General features: G+C 41.0%; 1 protein-coding gene across 1 annotated transcript in view; it reads right to left on the bottom strand.

Moving 5' to 3' along the window:
- Nucleotides 1-1609: 1609 nt before the first annotated feature.
- Synpr (synaptoporin) overlaps nt 1610-25600 on the bottom strand; it is a 331824-nt gene continuing 307833 nt past the window's right edge. The window contains exons 5-6 of the mRNA XM_005076392.4: nt 9357-9548; nt 1610-3265 (exon numbers count right to left, since the gene is read on the bottom strand). Of these exons, the coding sequence (XP_005076449.1) occupies nt 3008-3265; nt 9357-9548 (450 nt within the window). The 3' untranslated portion in view covers nt 1610-3007. The remainder of the gene's footprint in view (nt 3266-9356; nt 9549-25600) is intronic.

Genomic DNA, 25600 nt, shown 5'->3' with positions numbered 1-25600 from the left:
TTCTCCTGTTCCTCACCCTGGAGGGCTTTCTAGAATCCTCCTCAAGCAGGCTGCTTTTGTCTGGGGCTCTGGTTTCCTCAGTCCCACATCTGAATGTTGTTCACTGTTGCTCTAATTCCTTTGAATGACTTTCCTTTCCTCCTAAAACCATTCTGAGTTTGTACTCTGAGCTTCAGGACAGAGATAGGGAAACTGAAAGAATGAAAGGATGAGTGTCTTCCCAGCACAGTGCTGACCTGTGTACGCGCTAGGTGGTCCCCACGGTGTTAACTTCCTTACCCTTCCAGACTGCCGGTGCCTATATATTGTGCCTATGTAAATGTTACAGGGCTTTGGAGAAGTTGCTTGGGAAGAAAGAGGAGTCACGAGAAAGTCAGGGTGGGAGTTCTAAGTTAGGCAGTCTAATCATTGGGACCACCCTTCCTCTCTCTGTGCTTCAACTCTCTAAGGCAGAAGGACAGTCAGCACCCTGAAATGGTCAGTGAGCCCTGAGCTGAAACTCCACACTCAATTTTGATGCTCCTAGGCCTACAGACTACATTGATTGTCCCTTGCTTTTTCTTGTCTCTTTCCTTGAAACTGTTTGATCAAAGCAGCATTTTATTGTGCCTCTGCAGTGGACTGTGAAAGCATGTCTGTATCTCAATCAGGGACTTCTATTTGTCAGAGTCCCAAAGGACTTTGGACTTGTGACAGTCTGTCATTGTGGGGTATGGGCTTTGGAGAGCTCATGACTATGTATGAAGAAGAGGTCACTTTCTCCTCCTGCTCTGGGCTTAAAGATGAAGTCTCAGCTAGCTAGTAACTTGAAAAACAGGGCAGAGGAGGCATGGGCCTGTGACACTTAGCCACACCTCCCATTTACTGTAAAGCCCATGATGTCAGCCTTTAGGGCTTAAACTTTACTTCCTCAGTACCAGGAAAGCTTTCTTTCAGATCCTCTTACACTTCATTATTCACACAATAACTTCTTATATCCTTTTAAAACACTTCTCAAAATACTATCATAGTGTCACTGCCTCCCCTTGGGAAAAAAACAAAAATTCCTTCAATTGCCTTCATTACATTTCTTTAATATAAAGGTAGAAGTCCTAATTATGACTCCTGCACCCATAGGCAGGCCTGCCTTCTGAGAAGCCCCCCTCAGTCTCTATGCTATGGCAGCTCTATCTGTCCCTCGGAGCTAATGTCTGCCTGGCTCCACTCTGCTGTGGCATACATGGGTTGTGCTCAAGTCTGAAGCTCCTTCACATTTCTCCTTGAGTAGCTCAGATAGATGCTTTTGCAGAAGCCCATGCCTTTGCCACATGAGGTGTAACCAGGGTGTAAATATTTTAATATGATTCTCTCCTAATAGAATGCAGGCTTCCTATTAATAGAGCCCATTTCTGCCTTTTCACACCATTCTTTCATCCTTGACTTGAGCAGTGATAAGTTAGAGGTTAGAATAGGTGGAAGGTTAACTAAACAAATGGATCGGGAACCATAAGTGAGGTAGGGGTCAGTAGACATGGGCAGGAATAGTAGAAGCATTGCGTTTAACCTTTATTCTTTCACCATTAGAGCTAACAAGGCTCTATAGTTAATAATTCTTCATTGTTCAGTCAGATTGTATGCAACAACTTTATTGAGGTCAAATGGATAACACAATACAGATTTATCCAACAGGATTTAAGAAACTGGTTACAGATAGCATTTGAGACACAGGCTATTTTGTGCTAAACTGCTTCCAATATCACAGATCACACAAAGAATTTGAACATCAGTTAAGACTATCTAGAAACATATATGCTTAGCTTGCCCTGCCTGTTGGGCCTTGTTGTTTCAATTAAATTAAAATGAATAAATGAAGATTGGCGTTTTCTTGATAATGAGGATGTTCTGGACTGCTTTTCATGAGAACCCTCTTGGGTATAGAGTGACATCGGAAGCCATTCTTAATTTGCGGGTTATACACAAACCCAAATAAGTAATTCTGTTAAGCTATAACTTGAGATTTCTAATAACTGGATTGAGCAACATGTTAGCTTTAAGACTAAGCAAAATCAGATGTTTGACTAGTTATGTAGGATTACAGAGCATTTTTCCTAGTACTGATTAAACTATGGTGTCTAAAGCTGCATCTCTGGATGCTAAGAAAACGCCACTCTACAGGCATAGGGACATTGTGCCTTATCACTTATAGCTCACAGGATAAGAGCCACAACACGCCATAGGAAGTTACAAGAATGTAAATATATACTTAAGCAAATCAGGTAAATAGTGGGCAGTTATCATACAGAACACTGACTATCTATAAACAGAGAAATTTCCCAGACCTTATCTCTAATGCATTCAGAACTTGGGTAAAGTCAGAAAGACAAACTTGCCGAGTCTACAAAGTGATGCATACATGTCTGTAAACACCCACTTAACAAACTCATGATGCAATCTGAAACATCTTCAGAAATACAGTCAAATGTTTTGTTGAAAAAATATTCATGCATTAAATCATATAAACATTGTGCATCAAGTGAGAACAGTACAGAATAATTACCTAAAACATATCTGTAGTCCTATAGGGCCTAAACTAAAATATATTAGCACATGCATGCTGTGATTCACCAAATATCTTCTAGAAATCATTAAAATGTGTCTTGCATCAAAACACATAGGAAAACCCAATACTATTTACTTTATGCACATTACGCACTAGAGACTTTAAGCTACAAAATCCTTCCACTATTTCAATACACATACAAAATGACCATAAAATTATCTGTGTATATAACAAGGTACTTCCTAATTACCCATGTGTGATGAATAATGTATCTCCTCCTCATGGCATCTCATCTCTAAGTACCATTTATCACCATCCAGGCCTTTCTGCCTTAATGAGGGCTACAGATCTCTGATTTACATTCAACATTCTCTGCATTAATAATTGATTGAAACTCTTAAAAAAATCTTCTGCTACTGAAATGGAAGGTAGTGAGGCTATTGCCAGATGAATTTGGGTGCTACTGGGCTATATCTGATTGTTAAAGGAAGTGGGGCCACTGGGTTGTTGGCCAAATTCATCAGAAGACGGCCCCAAACTTGCCTGCTGGCTATAGCCACCGCTTGAACCATAGCTCTCTTGGTTGTATCCGCCTTGATTATAGCTGCTAGAGTGCTTCTCCATGGGGTCTGAAAGGTATCTCTGTCCCGAGGAATGCCAGCCGGTCTCCTTGAAAACAAACCAAATGTTGCCAGCCCAGAGGATGAAGTTCAAAAACCCAAAGACCTGAGGAGAATCAGAGCAAAAGGTTAACAGACAGAAAAGGACAGAAAACTCTAGAAAATCCCATTCATAGCCATTCGTCACAGTGTCGTGGGTGATTCTGCACTTTAACTTTGAAGTCTGTTTACATTTTTCACTCAGAAACACATTTGATTTAGTATCCCTGAACACTTTATATATGGCAGACACTACATGAAAGGTTTCTGCATATCGATTCCCCTAGTCTAAAAAGCCAGTGTTAATATACATTATATGTCTATACTAAAAATGTGGAAGCAAAGTTCAGTAAGGAAAATACTCTGGTTCAAGGGCACATTACAGATTATAAGCAATGGCAATCCACCTCTAATAGTTCAGATGGACTCCAGGTAAGTACTGTCAATCAACAGCCTGTTTTCTCATCAGCCTCTTCCTGAGGGGGTGGGACCTTTCCCTTTCCCTAGTCCTGGGATTCCCTTCCCCCAGCTATAAGTTTCAAATGTACGCCTTATAAAAAATCTTTTAACTTTGTTTTCTGACCCTAATATGTATCTGTTCTGACAGATTTCCTGTTTAAAGACTACAAACTTCACCCACACTGCCTGCAGATCTCTAGACTCAGAAGGTCCCCTAGAACTTGACAGCAAACGAAACAGCTGCCCTTCCTGGACTTGGCCAGCATTCCAGCTTTGGGATCCCCAAATGATGCTGCAATGTCAACAGGAAGTAGTCATAGACGATTTTGTCATTGTCCCTTATCATTCGTTTTCAGCAAAAAGACTGGGATATTAAGTTTCAAACCCAGGGCAAATGGCTGAAGTTTCTCTTTAACAATTCAACATATGAAAGGTGGACCTAGCTTCCAGGTCCTCACATCATCCCTTAGTCTCTACTTGTTACAGGATATTGCTCACATACCTTGTCCTTTTCTCTGAACTCTCCAGCCCAGTTTCTTCTGGGCTGACCTTGAAAAATGAGTCATTACTAACTGTATAAATTCTTGTCATGATCCTGATACTTAAATTGTAAACAGATAGCCTCCATATGTACATTTGCCAGTTAATCGTAGTCAACCCTAGTATGATGATCTTGATGTTTATTCTGTGGAAGAGATTATTAATGCCCTTAGTAGTCATAAGTGATTTATTGCTGCTTTAATTTGAGCTTTTTTGCACTCAGTATTATAAGCGCTGTTGCTGCATCTACAACTGCCTTAGTACAACATGTACATACTACTGACCATGTTAATCAGCTATCTAAGAACATTTGTTTTATCTTACATATGCAGGAACAGATAGATAGAAAGCTTGGAAGATAGGGTTAGCACTCTGAAAGAAGCAGGCTTATTCATAGGGAATCAAATTCAGAACACTGAGGTTAGATTTACTACCTCTTGCCATTCACATTTTAAATGGGTTTGTGTCACGTCTCTCCCCTATAACTCTTCAGAGGTTATATGGTCTCAAGTCCAGACTCATCTTCAGGGCACATGAAATAATTCTGATTTCTTTATGGATTTACAGACTTTACATAGTCAAATCACTGCAACTCAGTCATGCTGAATTTACAGTCTCTCTCAGCTTCCAAGGTGGTAGAAAGATTTATAAATTCCTTAAATTCCTTTGTGACAGGAAAAACCTTTTGCTCATTTATTATCAATTTGGGCAGTATTCTAACTGTTGTGCTTATTCTTGTCCTACTCCTTCTGGGTCATTCTCTGGATAGGACAGACCCTATTAGAGAGCTTCAACATGATTTCCACATGTCTAAATTAAAAGATAGAAAGGGGGACATGGCATGGATAGCATGGCGAGTCACTGCCTGACAAAGCTCCAGCGTTTTGACTTTGAGGATCACATTTCTCCAGCATCTTTGTACTTTTCGCTTTTAATGAGTCTCACTGTGTGTTATGATAGCTCCCTTATGCCTTTTCCTTTGAGAAATTTTGTGTGGGCTTTAAAGGATGGGTAAAATGGTAGCCTCCTTAAACAAAATAATTCTTAGGAAAAATTCTCCACCACTGTGGGAACATATAGCACAATAACTATGCACACAGGAATCCCATTGTCATCTCTTGATTATACCAAGGACAGACAAGTTAGAGATTTACTAACTGTACACACCTGACACCAAGAATGAAGATCCCACAATCCAGATGCAGAGCCTGAGGCCATTAAGAGCAAGCATTCAGTTAATAATTATAGAGAAGTCAGAATGGTACAGTATAATGGGAAAAGAGTAAGGCAGCAGGACCTTCCCTTTTGGGAGCATATGAGGGGGGCAGACCCATATAGTAAGACTAAGACACAAAGGAACAAAACTAGGAAACAGCTCAGTCCAAACATTGCATCATTCCCCTTGAGTAATAAACATTGTTCTTAAAGTGTAGAGGAGTGTCCGGTCCCTTAGAAAGTCCTTATCTCCAGGTCAGGAATTTGGATAGGGGTCTCTCTGTTTCCTCAGGGGATTGAGGAAAGTTCCTGCTTGCTAAAAGCCATCATTCTCTTTATTTTTGGTGAGGGAGGCCATGAGAGTTACAGCGGGTAACAGTTAGTATTCAGATGTCAACCCACCAGAGGAGTGAGTCTCTGATGGAAGTTAATCCTTTCCAGGCAAGGCCAGCAGGATCATAGACTCTGGAAACTGTTACTCACTAAAGCAGCTTTGTGTCCTCCCAATACCTGCACTGTAGTGTGTAATCTCATGTAATGTGTATATGTAATCTCAGTCTTATGGGTGCATATGTCTGTGAGTGGTCAAGATTACTTTTCATTTAGCTATATAATTTTGATATATAGAATATATACTGGGACATGCCTCGTAACTGGATCTATTGTCCCACGGGGACTGTGGGCACTTAAAAGCTTGCTTTGTTCCTTTTGCTCAGACTAACTGCACATAATTAACTCACTTTTACCTCAGAGCAAGTTCAAACTAGACTAAAGGGTTTTGTAAATAGATCATAAGTTTAAAACTTTACAGTTATACACAAGGTTAGAGTTGCAGGTGTCTAACCAAGGTTCCTTTACAAAACACCCTAAGAAAAGTATGCCAGTTCTTTGCTTGCCAAGTTTAGCTGACAAAAGACCTATGTCTCAAAGTTTGTCACTGGGCACTGTGCCACTGGACTCTGACCAGAGTGGTACTCCTGTAACCTTGAAGCTTTGCTTTGCCATGGTAAAGGGATATGCCCTTATTGTTCACCCAAAGGAATGTGCTTTTGACCAATGAGATACAACTCTGGGTAAGGTGGTCCTTAATCAGTGTTTTCCAAAGATTGAGGAGCATGCTAAGTGTTTTTTCCATGCATTATCTTCTCTCAGCAGTTTCAGACTTTGTTGCCTCTTGCATAATTGTCTAGTTTTCTGATGGTGGCATGGAGGTTTGAGCTGGTTTGTTGTTCATAAGGGATCTACTAGACTATCACCTCATCGAACTAGACCCCTCCTTGAAGACCACTCCAGCAGTGTGCCTTTAGCTCTTTTGAGTAGTAACAGTATCATGTGAATTTGGCTTCAGTTTTACCATCAGTGCAGTTAAATCCAGAAACGTTTTCCAGGATCTTTAATATCATGTTCCTACATCTGTAATGTCCTGATGCCTCACTTTATTTTAGGGCTACTGTGAAGTTAGAATGGCAAAGAAAATAATTTTATTACCAGAGTAGAAAATATTTATTGCTTCTTGGCCACTTTCCTTGCAGAGATCACAGAACATAGCATGTGTACAGTATGGTTCCTTCTTCAGAACTTGCACTTGCCCAGCAGGGTGAGTTCTGTGAGCCATGTTTTGACTGTACAATTCCTAAAGCCTAGAGCTACAGTTGATGAGACTGAGATGGACACCTGACCCTGGAAGGGCCAATGGGATGCCCTCAACAAGACATTCAGACATTTGTAACCAGATCTGAGTGAGGTAAGTTCAGTCTAAGTGTCCCCACCTCCTTTAACAACATTTACTTGTTATTTCTCTGTGTATGTGTGTGTTTGTGCATACATGTGGAAGTCAGAAGACAACTTTGTGGGCTCTGTTCTCTCTGTCCTTTTTGTGAGTTCTGGGGATAAGGTTAACAAATTCAGGCAGTGAGCACCTGTACCCACTGAGCTATTGCGTTGGCCAAAGCTGTTTCTTTGAAAGGAAATACACAATTAGAAACTGAAGGTACCTACCGTCTCCCATATGCACAAAAAATCAAAACTTTATTTAGAAAAGGAAGTTAACATAACAGACAGTGTCTTTCAACCCAGTGTCTTGGGTGCAAACCAAGAGTAAGAGGTAGAGAATGGGAAAGACCCAGTCTTTTGACTATCTTCTAGCTTACAGCCATGGATTCTACTCTAGGGGAACACTTGCAGTTTTTCTAATTATTTTTGGGTTTTGCTTGAGCTAGTTCAATGTGACTTAAAGGAAAGCACACTTTTAAATAAAAAACCTGTGTTGACTGAATAATATCCTTCCCCCTGTGATAGTAATACACAATTCATTTCCTGGCAGTGTGAAGTTGTAGTCCAATAGCTTGAGGTCTGCCCTGGAACTTTTCTACTGGAGGAGAAAAATGGGAGGTTAGGTGAAATTCCCACTACTCAGCTACTCGGAGAGGCAGTATTTTGGTTCTCTGATGTCAGGAGTTGACGATCTGCTCTCTCCCACTCTCATCTCTTCAGATCTCAATAGGTTCATGGTATCTTTCCAGAAACTATCGTTTTAATGATGAAATTGGGGTCAGCTTCTATTTATGATGCTGATATCTGAATGAGTACAGACACTAGTTCCAGACAAGGGTCTAAAGAATACTGTAAGCTTTGCTTTAGTCGATCTGAACAAGCTGTTCTATTAGAAGCACCAAAGCCTTGGCTGTCAGGGACACAGTGACAACCCTGCAGGTCTTTCCTTCCAAATGTTCACATTGTTTCTAGGTTTAGGAGAAAGCATTTTCTTCATCTCCAAGTCCTACCTTCTAGTCTACTGGGACATGGATTACCGAGCTAACCGTTGACAAACAGTGTTTACTTGATTTGTTAGACATGTCAAGCAATTTTTATACTCTTAGATTTTGAGGTGAGAATCACAATTATGTCTTCAGCACTACCTACAAATAAGCTACAGAAATCACTATATATGTTAATGCACACTCACAAGTTGCCACTCACAAGTGTGGCCAGCAATATATAAGAATGTTTGTGAGATCCAGGGCGTAGTTAATTTCTGTGGTTACTATTTCACCAGGGCAAGGTTTATAGAGAAATCAGGAGGAGTGGAACAACCCTTGCCCTCTTTGTAGCCCCCTTCCCTGACTGAAGCCTCAGGGACACAGGTTAACGTTGCAGTCAAGATAACTATTTTTCACTTTTGCTGGATGGTGTTCTTTTAATGAACACGGCTGAGGCTCCCACTCCTCAGTAAATGTTTCTTTTGCCAGCATCCTAGCTCGTCTTTATCAGATGCAGCTTCCTCCTGTGAAGTGGCACAATTGCTTACATGTATAAATTAGGAATACAATTTAGCCTCTCTCCAACTGTTGGCATTCATACTTTTCTGTAAGGCCTATACTCTTCATGACAATATTTGATTTTGTTCAGCCAATTTAGCACATCTTTTCTAAGGCTATCAAACAGCTAAACTGGAGGAGGGAGAAGATACAATTATTCTAAGTTCTCTTTCAAGCCATGTGTTTCCTCTTGCTCCCTACTAAGTTTGCATGTTCTTTCTCCAACCAATTTGGTATATTCCATGTGTGGCTTTAATAAAATGTTCTCTTCCAGGAAACATCTGAGTTAACAAATGCTCTTTTTAACTTCTGGCAGGCTTCAGCCCTAGCATTTAGGCTTTATATCAGCTGTAGCTCAGAATTTTCACTTGACTGTCATCTTAGCCGCAGCTGCTAATACCTGCTGGGTTTTTATTAAAACCATAATCAGCTACATTACAGTGTGTTGGCTTTGACATTGAAAATCTTGGAGTCTGAAACATCATCTTACCAGTCAGTGAGATTTCCCTCTTTTGATTGGCCTAGTTTTAGAGGCAGAAATGTCCACAGTGGCTTTGGGGTGTTTTTCTTAATCACTGACCATCAATTAAGACTTGGGAAGTCAAGCCTGGATGAGCAAATACTCACCACGGATGTGTTTAAGCTGGACATGACAGGGCTGTGGACAGCCAAGCATTTGTTGTAGGGCTGCTTGCAAGCTGACATCAGCAACAAGACTTCCTTGGGGTCAGTTGCTGCTTTGACATCGGACAGTCCTTTTGCCCAAGCAGATGAACCAACCAACCACAAGAACGAAAAGACAACAGTGACGATAAAATCCTGCACAGAGAAAGGACAGGAAAAAGCAAAGCAAAACAACAAACAAACAAAAATAATAGATGTGAGTTCCTGAAGCAAATCTATTAATTTATGCAAATACCATTTTGCTTTTGGAAAATTCTAAGATCCCATAGCATTAGGACCTAGAGATACTGGAAAATAAATAAAGTTTGTTGATGTTGTATTTATACTTACATGAGATAAATAATTATACTGTTATTTAGTTTTGTGTTTTTGCAACAGAATCTCTCTTTGTAGTCCTGGCTGTCCCTTATGCACAGCAGCCTGGCCTGGAACTCTCAGAGATGTTCCAATCTCTGCCTTCCCAGTGCTGGAATTAAAACCATGTACGACCACACCCAACTACATTGCTATTTGTCAAAAACCTGCTGTGCTTTTATTCTCAGGATTGACTCAAGAACATTATAATCTTTATCTTATTGTTCTCCAAAGTGTCCCAATTTGCATTAGGTAAAATAAGTCAGAGAGTGGTTGAAGTGTGTCTGAGACTCTATATGTAATGACATCATTCTAACCACTGACCCCAAGTTCTTTTTCTTAAATTTTATTTATTTTTTTATTTAAATAAAAAACAATCTTATTTTACATACCAATTCCAGTTCCCTATCCTGTCCTCCTACTCCCCAGACCATTTCCTCATCCCACCCCCATCCACTCCTCAGAGAGGGCAAGGCCTTCCTTGGGGAATTATCAAAGTCTGTCACATCATTTGAGGCAGGACTGAGCCTCCCTCCCCTGCAGTATCTAGGCTGAGAGAGTATCCCTCCATATGGAATGGGCTCCAAAAAGCCAGTTCATGTACTAGGAATAAATACTGTTTCCATTGCCCGTGACCCCATAGACTGCCCAAATCCTGCAACTGACACCAGCATTCAGGAAGCCTAGTTCGGTCTCATTCAGGTTTCCCAGCTGTCAGTCTGGAGTCCCTGAGTTCACACTTGTTCAGGTAAGGCATTTCTGTGAGTTTCCCTAACATGGTCTTGACCCCTTTGCTCATCACTGCTCTCTATCTATAACTGAACTCCAGGAGTATGGCGCAGTCAGTGCTTAACTATTTCTGCTTCCATCAGCTACTGGATGAAGGCTCTATGATGACATTTAAAGTAGTCATCAATCTCATTATAGAGGATGGGCATTTAAGGTACCCTCTTCAACTATGTTCATAGCAGCATTATTTGTAATAACTAGAACCTGAAAACAACCTAGATACCCCTCAATCGAAGAATGAATAAAGAAAATGTGGTACATTTGCACAATGGAGTATTACTTAGCAGAAAAAAAACAATGGAATCTTGAAATTCGCAGGCAAATGGATGGCACTAGAAGAAGCCATCCTGAGTGAGGTAACCCATACACAGAAAGACAAACATGGTTGCTGTTTCACTTCTCCTTTGGGACATGGTGTATTTTGCTTGTATTGCCCTGCACTCAGGTGTTCCTGTGTGACTTTTCATCAAGAACTGAGGAAGCCATAACTCTCTGTTTGTATCTAGTGTGGGTTAGGTTGGAGAACGTTCTCGAAGTCTCACAACTAAGTTTGGCTAAATCTTTGAAGCATCTATTCTTTTAATACAGTGGCTGTTTTGAGTTATGTAGCTCAATAATATTTAGGGTCAAAATGTGATCCATTAACTGAACTTCTAGGGCATGGGGTACTCCCTGTTCCTGTCTTCTACACCCTTACTTCTTCCTTATTTCCTTCACATATCTTTTTCATTTTGAGTTGTATATACCCTTGTAAGCTGTCTAAAGTCATTTCTGGAAAAATGCAGAGGTTTAAAGTGCAAGCATACAAATACAACATCTACAGCTGTTTCACCATTAGTAAGACAATTCACACCTAGTGCCTGGGTTTGAACCGAGTGTGTCAAATCTCAACTCTTTGTTCATGTCCAATCTGGCACCTTAGTTCATTCTTCATTATTCAGGCAGTCTAAATTTATGCTTGTATATTTATACATCAATAAGTCTAAAACAAGGGTCACTAAAGTAAAAAGTTTTTGGCAGGGCCTCAGTTCTTTTGGTAGGCTCTAGGGAGAATTCACAATCTTATTTCTTCCTGTTGATCAGGCTATCCATTTTCACTGCTAATGGTCTTCTGTGTTCAAGCAACAATGGCCAGTCTTCTTCCCAACTCTGCAACACTCTGATGATGACTGCTCTGCTTCCCTTTTCCCTTTTGAGGCCTCATGGTTATAACTGGGCTTATTCAAATAATTCAGGATATCACTATGTTAAAGCTGTCTCAGCAATGTTAGTTCTATATGCAATGTTAATCTCCTCTTGCCATGCCATATGATACAGCTACCAGTTCCAAGGATAAGGATGGGGGTACTTTGCAGGGCCATTATGCCACCTACATAGTTGGAAATGTTTTTAATCCCAAGATTAGTTAGGGGGAAACTGGCATTTTAATGATGTTACATCTTCCAAGGGGTGAATATGAGGTGTCTGATTTCATTCATGTATTCAAATATTATGGTTTGGGTAATGCACAAAAGTCTTGAGGAAACTCTATTGGAGACCAGAATATTCAGAACTGTGGCCTTCACTGTTACACATTTGTTAGGGCCCATAGTTATCACATAGCTCCAAGTACAGGACAGTGCTTTCTATTGTTTATACTCATCACAATTAGAGACAGTTAAACGCCAGTTAAAATACCAGTAGGGTATAGGAAATAGAGTAGGATTATGTCCATTTGGCAGCATAAAAGTAGTAGGTTTCCTCTTAGGCTCTATGCTCTGTCCAGAGTTGGCTTGCTAATGGTATAGATTTCATCTTGTGGGGCAGGTTTTAAATGGTTGGTCACTCCCATGACATCTATGCCACTATTGCATGAGTGGTCATGTCTTACCAGGCCATTCATTATAGTTTGCAGGATTCATTACTGGGTAAGATTAATAGTTACTTTCCTCCCCTAGTACTATGCATAGCATCCATGAAATCTAGTCAGTAGGGGTAATGATTCTAGGTCAGTACCATTTGATTTATTATTGTTCTATGACTCAGGTTTTATGAAATTCTCAAAGAATTAGTAAACATATAACTATTAATTCTGTGAGATCTTTCAAATAGATAATGGAGAAATTTTTATCAAACTAATGTTTACTGATCACTTATTATGCACTAAGTATTATTCCAGATTCATTTGGATTAACTCAGTCCTGGCAAAAGCACTGTGAAACACATGTTAATCCTGTTCTCATCTTGTAATTGAGGAAACTGATGTGCCAGGATGTTAAATAAATTGCCTGAAGTCTGAGTTAATTGATAGAGCATCCAGGTTTCTAAGCCTGGCCATTTGTCTCCAGGGTCTGTATGCTTGTCTACAATATGGTGCTTCTAGCATTTACTGTAAGAAGAGCTTCCTACTAAAAGCAAATGCATTAAAAGGGTTTTCAAGGGCCACTGAGATAGCTCAGTGAGGAAAGGCACCTTCTACCAAGACTGATGACCTGAGTTTGATTCCCATAACCCACATGGTGGAAGGAGAGAATTGACTATTATAGGCTTCCCTCTAGCTTTCATGGGTGAATTTAGGGTACACATACATACATACACACACACACACACACACACACACACACACAGGAACAAAGTTATAGTGAAACATTTTCAAAGGATTTGAGATTCTGTTATTTGCCAGTGGAGTATTTTCCTATGGAGGAAGTAACTTCCTTACTGAATTCAAGGATATGTGTCATTGGATCAAATACTGTGCTTTTGGGACCAGGTCCAACATTTTATCTTTTAGGAGTACAATGTACAGAAGGTGCCACATAATTTATTCCCTGTGTATGTTAAAATTTTAGCTCTGGCACTGGACAGATCTAGAATTGAATCCTAAGTCTTATACTTGCATGTTCATAGGCAATTTGCTATACTTCCTAAGACCTCAGTTTACCTCTGTAGGTGGAAATAGGAGATCTTCTCATGGGACAGTCAGAGGATTAAATGAATTCCTGTAAATGATGTTTATGACTATACTAGGGAAATGGTGACTGAGTAGGGGATGGAAACTTCAATAATTACCAGTAAAAACAACAGTGGCAATGCGAACAGCATGCAACTGTTGTGGCTATGCTTCTACCTTGGGTGACATATCTGTATGCAAGTGGGACGGTAGAGATTTTTGAACAAGATACTACTGCAATAATTTCCAAAATTTTGAAACTAGCTCTGTGTCTTATGGTGGAGAAAACAATGTTCAACCATTTAAAATAATTGCTGTACAACATTATTTATGAATGTGTGCCTATTCCAAGCATGGTGGGTAGAGCAATTAATTATTCTTAGTGTGAGCCCAATGCTAAGCATACATTGTCTGCTCAAAACCTGCCAGTGATAACCCTTCGCAGAGAACAAATACCAAAGACCACACATAGGGTCCTAAGGAACCCTGAGCAACCCTGGTTTCTGTTCTGCTGTAATAGCATTCCTGACCTATCCCTCCATGTCTCCATGCAATGCGCAGGCTTCCTAGTTGTTCCCCACCCAGAATAAACACAGATTTCACCTGGGACAGTCCCTTTGCATAGAACCACCTGGTTTGCTTCCTTTTTTCCTTAGTAATCTCAGCGGAAACTTCAGTGGTCTCAGGTGCTGTGTTGCAAAGCACATGTGGATAGCATTCCCCTCATTAACTCCCTATTGACCCTTTCCAGTTTTAATTTCCTCATTTTCTCAATTTCCCCTTAGGATCTGGGGTATATTTCCTCACTCTAGTTGTTTACCTCAACTAAAATCTACACGTTTTATAGGCATTGTTTTCTCTCTGATGCACAAGGCCTTGGTCAGTGACTATTTTCAAAAGATTAAATATATATAAGAGGAGATGCTTCTGGTCAACAGAATCAGAAGCAGCAGGGTAGAAACCTGTGCACATGGGCCAGGCCCCTCTTGCACGAGGGCCTTTCTCCTTAGCATCCCCCTGTAGAGTCCCTTCCTTATCGCTCCCAGCCTTACAATTTATTCATCACTTTAACATGTTCTCTCTAATTGTTACCTCCCTCCCGTAAAAGCACCACTTGTCTTGCTTATCTCTATACCTTGGCTTTTATTCCTTAAAATGAAAATCCATTCATTCACCACCACCCCATTTTTCCACATAAGATTTCAACTCGAGCTTTGTCTGCCTTGCTCCATCTTGGGTCTTGGCAGAGAAACGCTGCTAAGATGTATTGAATGAGTGAATGAATGAGTTTACAGTATGGTCCCAATCTTATAAAATTTTATGTTTTATGAAAATTTAGCAAGTAATAATGTTTAGATATAAATTACACTTGATTTTAAATAAAAAACACATTCTATTAGAGAAAGTGGCATGAAATCAAGACTCTGATTGTTGGTGGCAGCTGCTTTCACACACAGAGTTCACGGTGGCATGCTTGTCCCTTCATTAGTGGCAGGGATTCTATTTATATTAAATAACAAATAACTTTACATTTATACAATGGAGTACTACTCAGATGTAAGAAATAATGATATCCTAAAATTTGCAGGCAAATGGACAGAACTAGAAAAACAAAACAAAACAAAACAAAAAAACATCTTGAGTGGTAGCCCAGAAAGACAAATATAGTATGTACTCACTCACAAGTAGATACCAAACATAAAGCAAAAGATACTCAGCCTACAATCCACAAACCACACAGAAGCTAGAACCCTCTTCCAGAAACTGATGGAAACAGATGTAGAAATCCACAACTAACCATTGGCCCAAGCTCCTGGAGTACAATAAAAGTGAGGGAGGAGTGATAATATGAACAAGAGAGTCAAAACCACGATGGAGAAACCCACAGAATCAACTGACCTGAGCTTGTGGGAGATCACTGACTCTGGTCTGACAAATGGGGAAGCTACATAAGACCAAACTACACCCCTAATAATAGGTGACAATGGTGTGACCTGAAAAATATATGAGGTCACTGGCAGTGTGTCCAAGACCTAACACTAATGTACAAACTGACTTAGTGGAGCCCATTCTATACGGAGAGATATGTTGCCCAGGCTAGACACAGGGATGTGGGGGTGGAGAGGTGCTTTGGTCCTGCCTCAACTAGATGATGGGACAGACTTAGTAGACTTCCTAGTGGGAGGTCTTACCCTCTCAGATGAGCAGATGGGAGGTGGGGGGGCAGTGGGGAGAGCAGGAGGAGAGAAGGAAGGGAGAACTGGAATTGGAATGTAAAAAATAAATTAATAAAACAGACTTAAAAAGAAAAAAAAACTGAAAAAACAAATAGCTTTAAAACTGAGGGTAACCATGTTTAAGAGGACCTAAGTTGAAGTGTGACTTTCTATAGCTTGGGGTGACTGAAGACAGAGTACCTGTGCCAGATAAAGAACACATTAACTTGAAAGGTTTTTCTTTTTCTGGCTTTTGCCATAAACTGTGTAGGAGGCTACCTTGCAGAGGAGATGTAGGTCAAATATTTGACACAAATTTCTTCTCATTCTCCTGCCTACAGTTGAGGCTTCCCTGTGGTCAAATCCAGACTTAAGCAAGCAGGTGGGAAGTCCTCAGAAATGATGGATTCAGATCACTCCACGGGAGGTCACAGGGGATCTGTGGTGGTGAGTGTTTCCCACATACCAGGTACTTGGCCATGACCCCACAGACATTGTCAGCCTTACAACTTACAACTTAACATCAGTCCTGCATTACTGATGAAGAACCTGGACTGTCTATAGACAACTTAAATGTAGAGCAATTAATACCTGACTTGACTGTAGTAGCTCACCATAGGCTTTAGGAAAAATGTGCTTTTGGGTGTGTAGATTAACTCTTTTAATCAGTATTCTCTAAATTTTAACAGTTTGGTATCATGTAAATGATTTGGATTTCATCTACACACTTCCTATATTTTAAAAGTAATTATTTCATTTAAATAAAAGTATGTGTTTTTGTACCAGATAAGGATAACCTGGAAAGAACTACACAGTCACTATAAATGATAAGCTAATACAGATTCTAATAAACAAAATCTGGAAACATTCACATTAATAGAATGAAAATAATATATCTTGTGCACTCTCTAGAAAAATCTGCCAAAGGCTTTGGAAACTAGGACCTTTGCTAAACCAGAATTATAAGTGTTAATACAGCTACTAACAACATTCATTAGCATAGGCTGATCAGAAAGCTTGAAGTTAAACTAAATGTGGAAGGATTTATGCATCTGTTTTGTTGAAAGCATATTGATGGCTACACCTAAAGCCATTTTCTGATTAGGAGAATTAGGTGGCTCAAAAATGGGTAGTGACTTTCTTAGGAGGGTGTAGACAAGAATCCAGTTGTTTGTAGATACTATTTCTAGTTTATCTAACAGACATTGCACAGTGTAAGATGAGATCCCAACATTTACTGTTTTATCGTCTTGATGCATAGTTAGCTCGGCTTGTGTTATTCATCCCCTCTGAAGAGATAACATGCCATTTGGGAAGTATTTCGATACTTCAAATCTCTCCTGCTTGGGATCTGAGTTGTCTCCAAGAAGTATTTAGAAGAGACGTTACTAACCCTAAAGAAATTGCAGTCAACATGGTCTATTTGTCTATTTTCTATGGTTGCTGAGTGGACTCTGAAGCATTGGTCACATTCTATACCTAAAGAACTCTGACCCAGTTTGGATGTTTATATGCGCTGCATTCCAAGTATCTGTTTAGTCATCCAACAGACTGCCTATCACATTTTTAAACATGTGGTAAAAGACCATTAGAATTTTACAAGAGCTACAAGAAGGTGAAGATTATTTTATTCTACCCTCTGCAGAATCTAGAGATAGCTACACAGGGCTTTAATCCTGTGCCCCAAGTGGTCACATGAGCTGACACCTGATTTAGGACTTGTAACAAGAACTGGCATCTGAGTTAGGACTTGCATTAGTGAATTGCTTTACATTACCTGTTTTGCCTCAGACCTAAGTGGCCTACCCAGGTGGGAACACAGACAGCAGTAAATAACAGTGAGCTAAATAGAAAGGCATTCTCTTCTAATTTTTACATCATCTGAATAATAAAGGAAAATTTCTAGTTTGGGCATTCATCGCTAACACCTAATTAGCAACTGCCAATAGTCAGAGAAAAGTGACTCCAGAATTAGTCTTTAGGTCAGCCATGATACTAAGCCAGAGGACATTTCTGTTCACTTTCCATTTCAACATTCATCTTTTATTATGCCAATAGTTTCGAGTTTCTGTATCTAGTGGCCACATAGAATTTTATCAAAATAAATTTTATTTATGTTTAAGAAATTGACTTAGGGCCAGGCAGTGGTGGTTCATGCCTTTAATCCCAATACTCAGGAGGCAGAGGCAGGTGGATCTCTGTGAATTCAAGGCTAGCCTGATCTATAGAGGGAGTTCCAGGACAGCCAGGGCTGTTACACAAAGAAGGCCTGTCTCAAAAAAAGAAATTGACTTAAACAACAGTGGTAAATAATTTGTGGCCCAAGCATTAGGAGGCAGGAGTGAAAGGACCTGAAATTTAGAGAGGATTGTGTGGTTTGTTAGGCCAGGAACACTGAGACCCCTACACAACTGCCCCCCAGAAATCCAGTACAAACCACAGAAATAAGCCATATATGCAACTTAAGGTATATAGTAAGCATGTTCAAAAGAGCAAAATGCACACTACCAAAAGAGAAATGTAAACCCCAACCCAGCCACAAAGCCTTTATCCACAGTGCTGTTCTGTCTGCAAGGTATGCTGCGGCAACGGTGGCACAGAACTTGCGGGAGCAACCAATCAATGTCTGATCTAACTTAAGGCGAGAGATGGAACCCACACCCAACACTGCTTGGGTTTCCAAGAACATGACACTAGATGGCCCAGGAACCTAGAGGGAAACCAAATAATACTGCTCTAAAAAATCAAAACCAAACACACAGAGCAATACAATGACTCCTACTGACATTCTGTTATACTCTTAGCTCAATGTCTTGTTTAGTAATCATCAGAGCAGCTTCTTCCTGTAGTAGATAGGAACAAATACAGACACCCACAGCCAGACAACACACACACACACACACACACACACACACACACACACACACACACACACGGGGGAGGCGACTACCAACTAGGAGTGAGAGAGACCTTGGAATACTCAGGTCTATATGTTATATTTCCAACTTATCCCTCCCCTCAGAGCTCAATGAATCTATAGAAGAGGAAGCAGAGAGAATGTAAGAGCCAGAGGTCATGGAGGACACCAAGACAAGTCCCTCTAGATAAACATGATCGCAGCTCATGTCAACTCACAGAGACTGAAGCAGTGTGCACAGGGCCTGTATGGGTCTGCATGTCTTCTGCATATATAGTATGGCTTCCAGTTTAGTGTTGTTAAGGGACTCCTGAGTGTGCTAATCTGCGGGTCTCTGACTCTTGTACCTTCTCTTGGAATCTTTTTCTTCTGTCTGTTTATCTTGTCCACTCTGATGTGTTAGTTTTGTTTTATCTTATTATATTTTATTTTGTCATATTTTATTATTATTATTAATTATCATGCCTGTTTGTTTTCTAATGAGAGACAGAAAAGAAGTGGATCCAGATGGGAGAGGAGACAGGGAAGAACTCGGAAACTATAATCAAGGTATGTTATGTGAGGAAAAAATACATTTTCTATAAAAGGAAAAAAAGCAGCAGCAAGTGATTGCATTGCTTTGGTAGTCCAGTAGATCAAGCACATCACTATTTCAATAATTAATTTAAAATTATTGATAAGATATTTCGCTTTTTGTGTACTAAGCTTTAAAGAACATTTAGTGTGTGTGTATGCGTGTGAGAAAGAAAGAGTGAGAGAGTGTGTGTGTGTGAAAGAGAGAGAGCATGCCACAGCACATATGTGTTGGTCAGAGGATACCTTGTGGGAGGTGGTTCTCTCCTTCAGCTATCTGGGTCCAAGGATTGAACTCAGGTCATCAGGCTTTGCAGTCAGTCCCTTTACCTGTGGATCCACCCTCACTGGTACACTGGACTAAGCTATTGGAAACTGTTCACACTGGTGTGGAGATTTTTTACCTACAGTACCCTTTAATTCATATTGACCATCTTTCAAGTACTCAGACACACATTGCTAGTGCTATCCTGTGGTAAGCTCAGCTCACATCCGCAGTTAATAAATGGAGTGCATTTGTATCCACAATGAGAAGAGGAATGCCTTCTCTTATTTTGAGTCCCTGACCAGTGTGACTAATTTACAGAATGGATTCTATCCTGGCAGCATAAACAAGGAGACAGACTCCTGGGTCAGTGATGCCCAGAGGGCCTGCATTTAGCCTGGGCACTGTTTACAGGGTGAGCATCATTGAAATGGAAAGGATGACTGTGTGCCTTGTTTTTTGAGCAAGAGATTATGTTGGAATGGGGAGGAAAGTAGGGGAGTGGCAGGAAGAAGAAGGAAGTGGGGAGGGAAGAGAGATAGGGAGAAGGACAGGCAAGAGAAAGCAAGGAGAACGAGAGTGAGGGCAGGAGGGCAAGGAAAGGAAGGAAAACGGAGATGGCAGGGGCGGTGGGGAGAGGAAGAAGAAGAGGTTGGGAGAGAAGAGGAGGAAAGGTAGAGGAGAAAAAGGAAGCAGTGTCTGGGGGAAGGGAAAGAAAGAAGAGGGGGGGCAGAATGAGAGGCCCTCCTTCCATCACATGCTTGGTTCATGCCATCTTTGCAACTACTCAGCGGGGCAAGTTACATTATCCTTCTTTATGAGCTGAAGAACTGACCTGCTCCATCTTAGGCTTAAAAGCCATCTGACAGTAAAGACAAACTAGGTTCATTCCTGTTTATTACTAAACCTGTTTCTCAAGGATTGGGCTATGATTTACCTGTAACCTTAACTACAAATGTTTCTGGACTGCATGTCCCAGGAATGGCAATCATGTCTTGTTGGTTGTTTATAACCATCTTGTAACCTTATTTTTGGTTGAAAAGGTTATATGACTGCTTATGACTACCTTATTTTACCCACCTTGTAACCATGTCTTTGCCTCAGGAGGGACTAACTTGTTATGCGTAGGTTCTGATCCTGTAAACCAGTCTACTTTGCCTGCCAGACCCCTCATTTGGAAATCCTCCAACTCTGAGTGAATGTTTCCTTCACATCCAAGGCCTCTCAAATCCTGCCTTAGGAGGATACAGCCCATGTACATAAATATAAAAAGCTTGCTTTAATTGATTTGGCCATGATGATTTGGGGCAGTGGTCATTTCCTCCCATGTTTTGGATTAACAGAATCAGGAACCAAGACCCAGTTTGCAGAGGTACATTAGGTGAGAGGACTGATCTCCAAAATTTACAAAGAACTCAAGAAGCAAGTCTCCAAAACACCAAAGGATCCAATTAAAAAGTGGGGGACTGAACTAAATAGAGAATTCTCAATTGAGGAGTATAAAATGGCTGAAAGACACTTGAGAAAGTGCTCAACATCACTAGCCATTAGGGAAATGCAAATCAAAACAACTCTGAGATACCATCTTGTTCCTGTCAGAATGGTGAAAATCAAAAACACCAATGACAGTTTGTGCTGGAGAGGATGTAGAGAAAGTGGAACACTCCTTCACTGCTGGTGGGAGTGCCAACTAGTATAGCCACTATGGAAATCAGTATGGAGATTCCTCAGGAAAATGGAACTCAGTCTACCACAAGACCCAGCAATTCCACGTTTAGGCATATTCTCAAAAGATGCCCATTCACACAACAAGGATGCCTGTTCCACTATGTTCATAGCAGCATTATATGTAATAGCCAGAGCCTGGAAGCAACCTAGATGCCCCTCAACTGAAGAGTGGTTAGAGAAAATGTGGTACATTTACACAATGGAGTACTACTCAGTGGAGAAAAACAATGGAATCTTGAAATTTGCAGGCAAATGGATAGCACTAGAAGAAAACGTCCTGAGTGAGGTAACCCAGACACAAAAAGACAAACATGGTATGTACTCACTAATATATGGATTTTAGATATGGATCAGGGGGGTGTCAGCCTACAATCCCAGTGCTAGTGAGTCTGGGAAACAAGAAGTTTCCCAAGAGAGATGCATGATACCTCAGAGAAGTGGAATGAGGCAAAATCTCCTGAACAGATTGGGAGAGGGAACCAAGAAAAAGAGAGGGGCATAAGAGGAGGGGAGAAGAAGGCATGGGGGAGCAGGAAGGTTGAGTCGAGGTAAAAATAGAGGAAAGCCGGATGAGAGATACCATAATAGACCAAGTCATTATAGGCTTGAGGAAAGAGCTGACACTAGTGAGATCTCCAGAGATCTATAAGGATAACACCAACTGGCAAACTAAACAATAGTGGAGAGACTACACTAATAGCCCCTCCTTGATGATAGGGTTGATGACTACCCTATATGCCATCCTAGAACCTTCATCTAGGGACTGAAGAAAGCAGAGACAGATACCCACCGCTAAACACTGAACTGAACTCCTGGAACCTAGTGACAGAGATGGAGGAGTGATGATCAAAGGGGTCAAGACCATGATGATGAAACCCACAAGGACAGCTGACCGGATAAGGGGAGCTCTTGAATCCCAGACTGATGGCTGAGAGACCAACAGGCGACTGATCTAGACTCCATGAATATAGTGCCGGGGGGAGGCCACAGAAATCCCTGGGGCCTTGGGTAGTAGATCAGTATTTACCATGGTTTATGAATGAGCTTTGGGAGCCCATCCCAAATAGAGGGATGCTTTCTCAGCCTGGACACATGGAGAAGGGCCTAGGTCCTGCCCTGGATGAAATTACAGACTTTAGAGATCCCCTCCAAGGAGGGCCTCACTCTCCCTGGGGAAAGATGTGGGAATTGAGTGGGGGTTTGGGAGGCTGGTGGAGGGATAAGGGAGGAGGGGTGGGAGAGGGACTGACATGTGAAACATTCATGTTTATAATTTAAATAAAAACATATATTGAGGGGGAAAAAAGAGCAGCTGTGGAGTTTGCTGTACTAGGAGGCCAATTCTCCCCTTTTCCTGACATTGAATTTGTTTTGACAAATTCCATTAATCCCTAAGACTTTGGAAGTTCCATTGACAAATCCCCTGGTGAAGAGCCTTCTGGGGGAGCTCTAGTCTTTACAGAATTCTAGGACTTGGAAATGGGGCTTCCTGTTTCAAATCTGTTCAGGAAAATCTTTAGAGTCAAGCCATCGAGTTTGCTAATCTTTATTAGAGAGAGAGAGAAGAAACATGAAGTCAGAAAGTTTGTAATCACAGCCGGATTCTCAGCAGCCCTGGGCTTAGGATCTGAGTCACTGTTCTAATTTGATTTCTGTTGTAGTGATAAAACATTCTGACCAAAAACAACTTAATAGAGAAAGGGATTTATTTGCCTTTCACTTCCAGGTCACAGCCCATGATTCAGGGAAGTCAGGGCAGGAACTCAAGCAAAAGCCTGAAGCAAAAATGATGAACACTGCATGCTGACTTGCTTGCTGATCCATGCTCAGCTGGCTTTCTTGGGCAGCCCAGGAACACATGCCTAGGGAACGGTGCTGCCCACAGTGAGAGGGACCCTCCTACATCAGTCCATAATCAAGAACCACCCGCATAAGATCTGGGCAATCTCTCAGTTGAGACTCTTCTCAAGTGACTCTAGGTGAGTCAAGTTGGTAGTTAAAGATATATAGGATAGTCATTGACCTTATACTTGGGGAGAGGACTTCTTATACTGTTAAACTTTTTGATAATCACCATCACCTTGTAGCTCAAAGGCTAATAAGGACTGTGGGGGTATAACTACTTCACTGGCCAAACACATTCTTGAAAACGCTTATCTATCTCAAATGCTTCTCCTGTCTGACATCTGAGAGCTCAAACCCTCTGTGTGTGTGTGTGTGTGTGTGTGAGTGTGTGTGTGTGTGTGTGTGTAGGAGGAGGAGGAAGAGGAGGAGTAAGGGAGCAGGGAGAGGAATAATGGTGGAGGTAAGAATGCTCATCTGTGTATCTTCTACCTTCTTCCCAGTAGGGTTTTGTTGAGGTCAGTCATAGCTCTTTATAGGAAAGAGGTCCACAGAAAGAGTAAGGGAAAGAAAAAAACAAGTTATCTGTTACAGTTAAAATAAATTTAATTTTCTTGCATTGATACTATTGCTGTTAGTTTAAAAATAAAAACTTAAACATTAAAACATCATGTGCATGAGTAGTTTATCTATATACAAGTGCACTGCTTGCATGTGTGATGCCTGTGGAGGCAAAAAGAGGGACACTGGTCCCCTAGAACTGGAGTTAAGGTGGTACACATACATGGAGAAGACTGGAGCTCAACAAACAATACTTGTGATCAAAGCTTAGCAACCTAATAAATACTCACAACCCCTTCGGCAAATCACTTAATCTTCCTTATTACTGCAAACCAGTTCTCTGCAAGTGAGCCCCTATTATGTTTCCTCCAGCCCCTGTTGCATTTTTAGTACCAGAGGTAAGTGACTGTGAAGAGTTGGTTAGACCCATTCTAGGTGACTCAATAAGGAGGATGTGAGTGGTGGCTAGTCATGGTGATGAGAAGAACTAGAACCAAGAGGACATCTATGTTTTATGTGCACTCAGCTATGTTATCTTCTAGTAACCCACCTTGATAGATATGGTATTCTCCCATTACATAAGGGATGAATTACTTAATGTGAATTTGAAAGATGCACTGTCAAGATTTAAGCCCAGAGAGTTTGGCTCCAAGGTCTGTGTTCTTCATCTATTCCAGAAACACTATTGAGTTTAAAGGGCTGTGACTTTATTAAAGACACGGCCTTTTATTAGTTTAAATTTAAGTGGTCATATCACTATCACTTATGACCAGTTCTTGAGTGTGCTACTCAGCCAAGAGTTACTCATTTAAATTCTCATAACACTTTGAGATTGCTCTTTTGATCACACTTCACAATGATAAAGTCAAGGTTGAGGAAGATTAAATGATTTGCCGAAGGGGTCATGACTATTTCTTAGGTTGCTAAGCTTTGATCATGACCATGGTTTTCTGAGCTCCAGTCTGAGCTTCCTCTGGAAGGCAGAACTCCTCATATCCCCGCCCAGTTTAGTGGTGCACACTGTGTTTGAAGGTTGATGCTGAAAGGCCTTTGTGTGCTTTATCTAATTCATTTCCACAGTGGAGCAGTTTCTGTTCTGTCTTCCATATAAGAGAAAGAGAGTCTGAGAAGAGAAAGCTAATGGCAGAGTTGAGTACCAAACTCAAATCTGTTTGGCTTTTAATAGGGTTGACTTGTTCACTGTTAATTGTTGAATTTTTTCCATTTACAATCATCTGTCCAGTGTGTGTGTGTGTGTGTGTGTGTGTGTGTGTATGCGCGCGCGTGTGTGTGCGTGTGCGCACTCATGGAGGCCAGAGGATGTCAAGTAGCATGTGTTATTATTCTCTACCTTATTCCTTTGAGACAGGGTCTCTCATTGAAGCTCAGCAATCCTTTATCCACATACACACACACAACCCTGAGATTTAGGTATGTTGTAATTTAAGAAAAACAGCATGCACAAGAAAGATTCCATGAGAGGCTTCAAGCAGAGGGATTGTTTATTAGGGAAAGGGAACATAATATGGAGAAAGGGGAGAGGGAGCCAAGAGCAGCAGGAGAGAAGAGAGGAAAGGGGACAGAGAGAGAGAGAGAGAGAGAGAGAGAGAGAGAGAGAGAGAGGGAGGGAGAGAGGGAGAGAGAGAGAGAGGGAGAGAGGGAGAGAGAGGAGGAAGGGAGGGAGGGAAGAGAGGAACAGAGAGGAGGAGGAGGAGGAGGAGGAGGATGGGAGGTGGGCAGGGCCCTTTTAAAATGAGCAGAGTGAATATCCATAGGTGGGTCTCCTAGTGACTGCCACTGAAGGCATATTCCATCAGAACCCCAAGGGCAGACCAGTACAGATGCCTGAATAATAGCAAGGTACACATGACCACACCTGTCTTTTTCCTTGGGTACTAGAGATTCATTCAGCAGCTGGTCTTACTCATTAAGGCATCTTCCTGGCCTGCTCAACATTTATCATCTTCTCACTCTAGGCTGGGTACTACTATGTAACTGCTATAGGATGGGGTA

This window comes from Mesocricetus auratus, unplaced genomic scaffold, assembly GCF_017639785.1.
Source record: "Mesocricetus auratus isolate SY011 unplaced genomic scaffold, BCM_Maur_2.0 Super-Scaffold_100006, whole genome shotgun sequence".
NCBI lineage: Eukaryota > Metazoa > Chordata > Mammalia > Rodentia > Cricetidae > Mesocricetus > Mesocricetus auratus.
The sequence above is the reverse complement of the archived record's forward strand: the minus strand, read 5'-3'. Positions and strand labels throughout refer to the sequence as shown.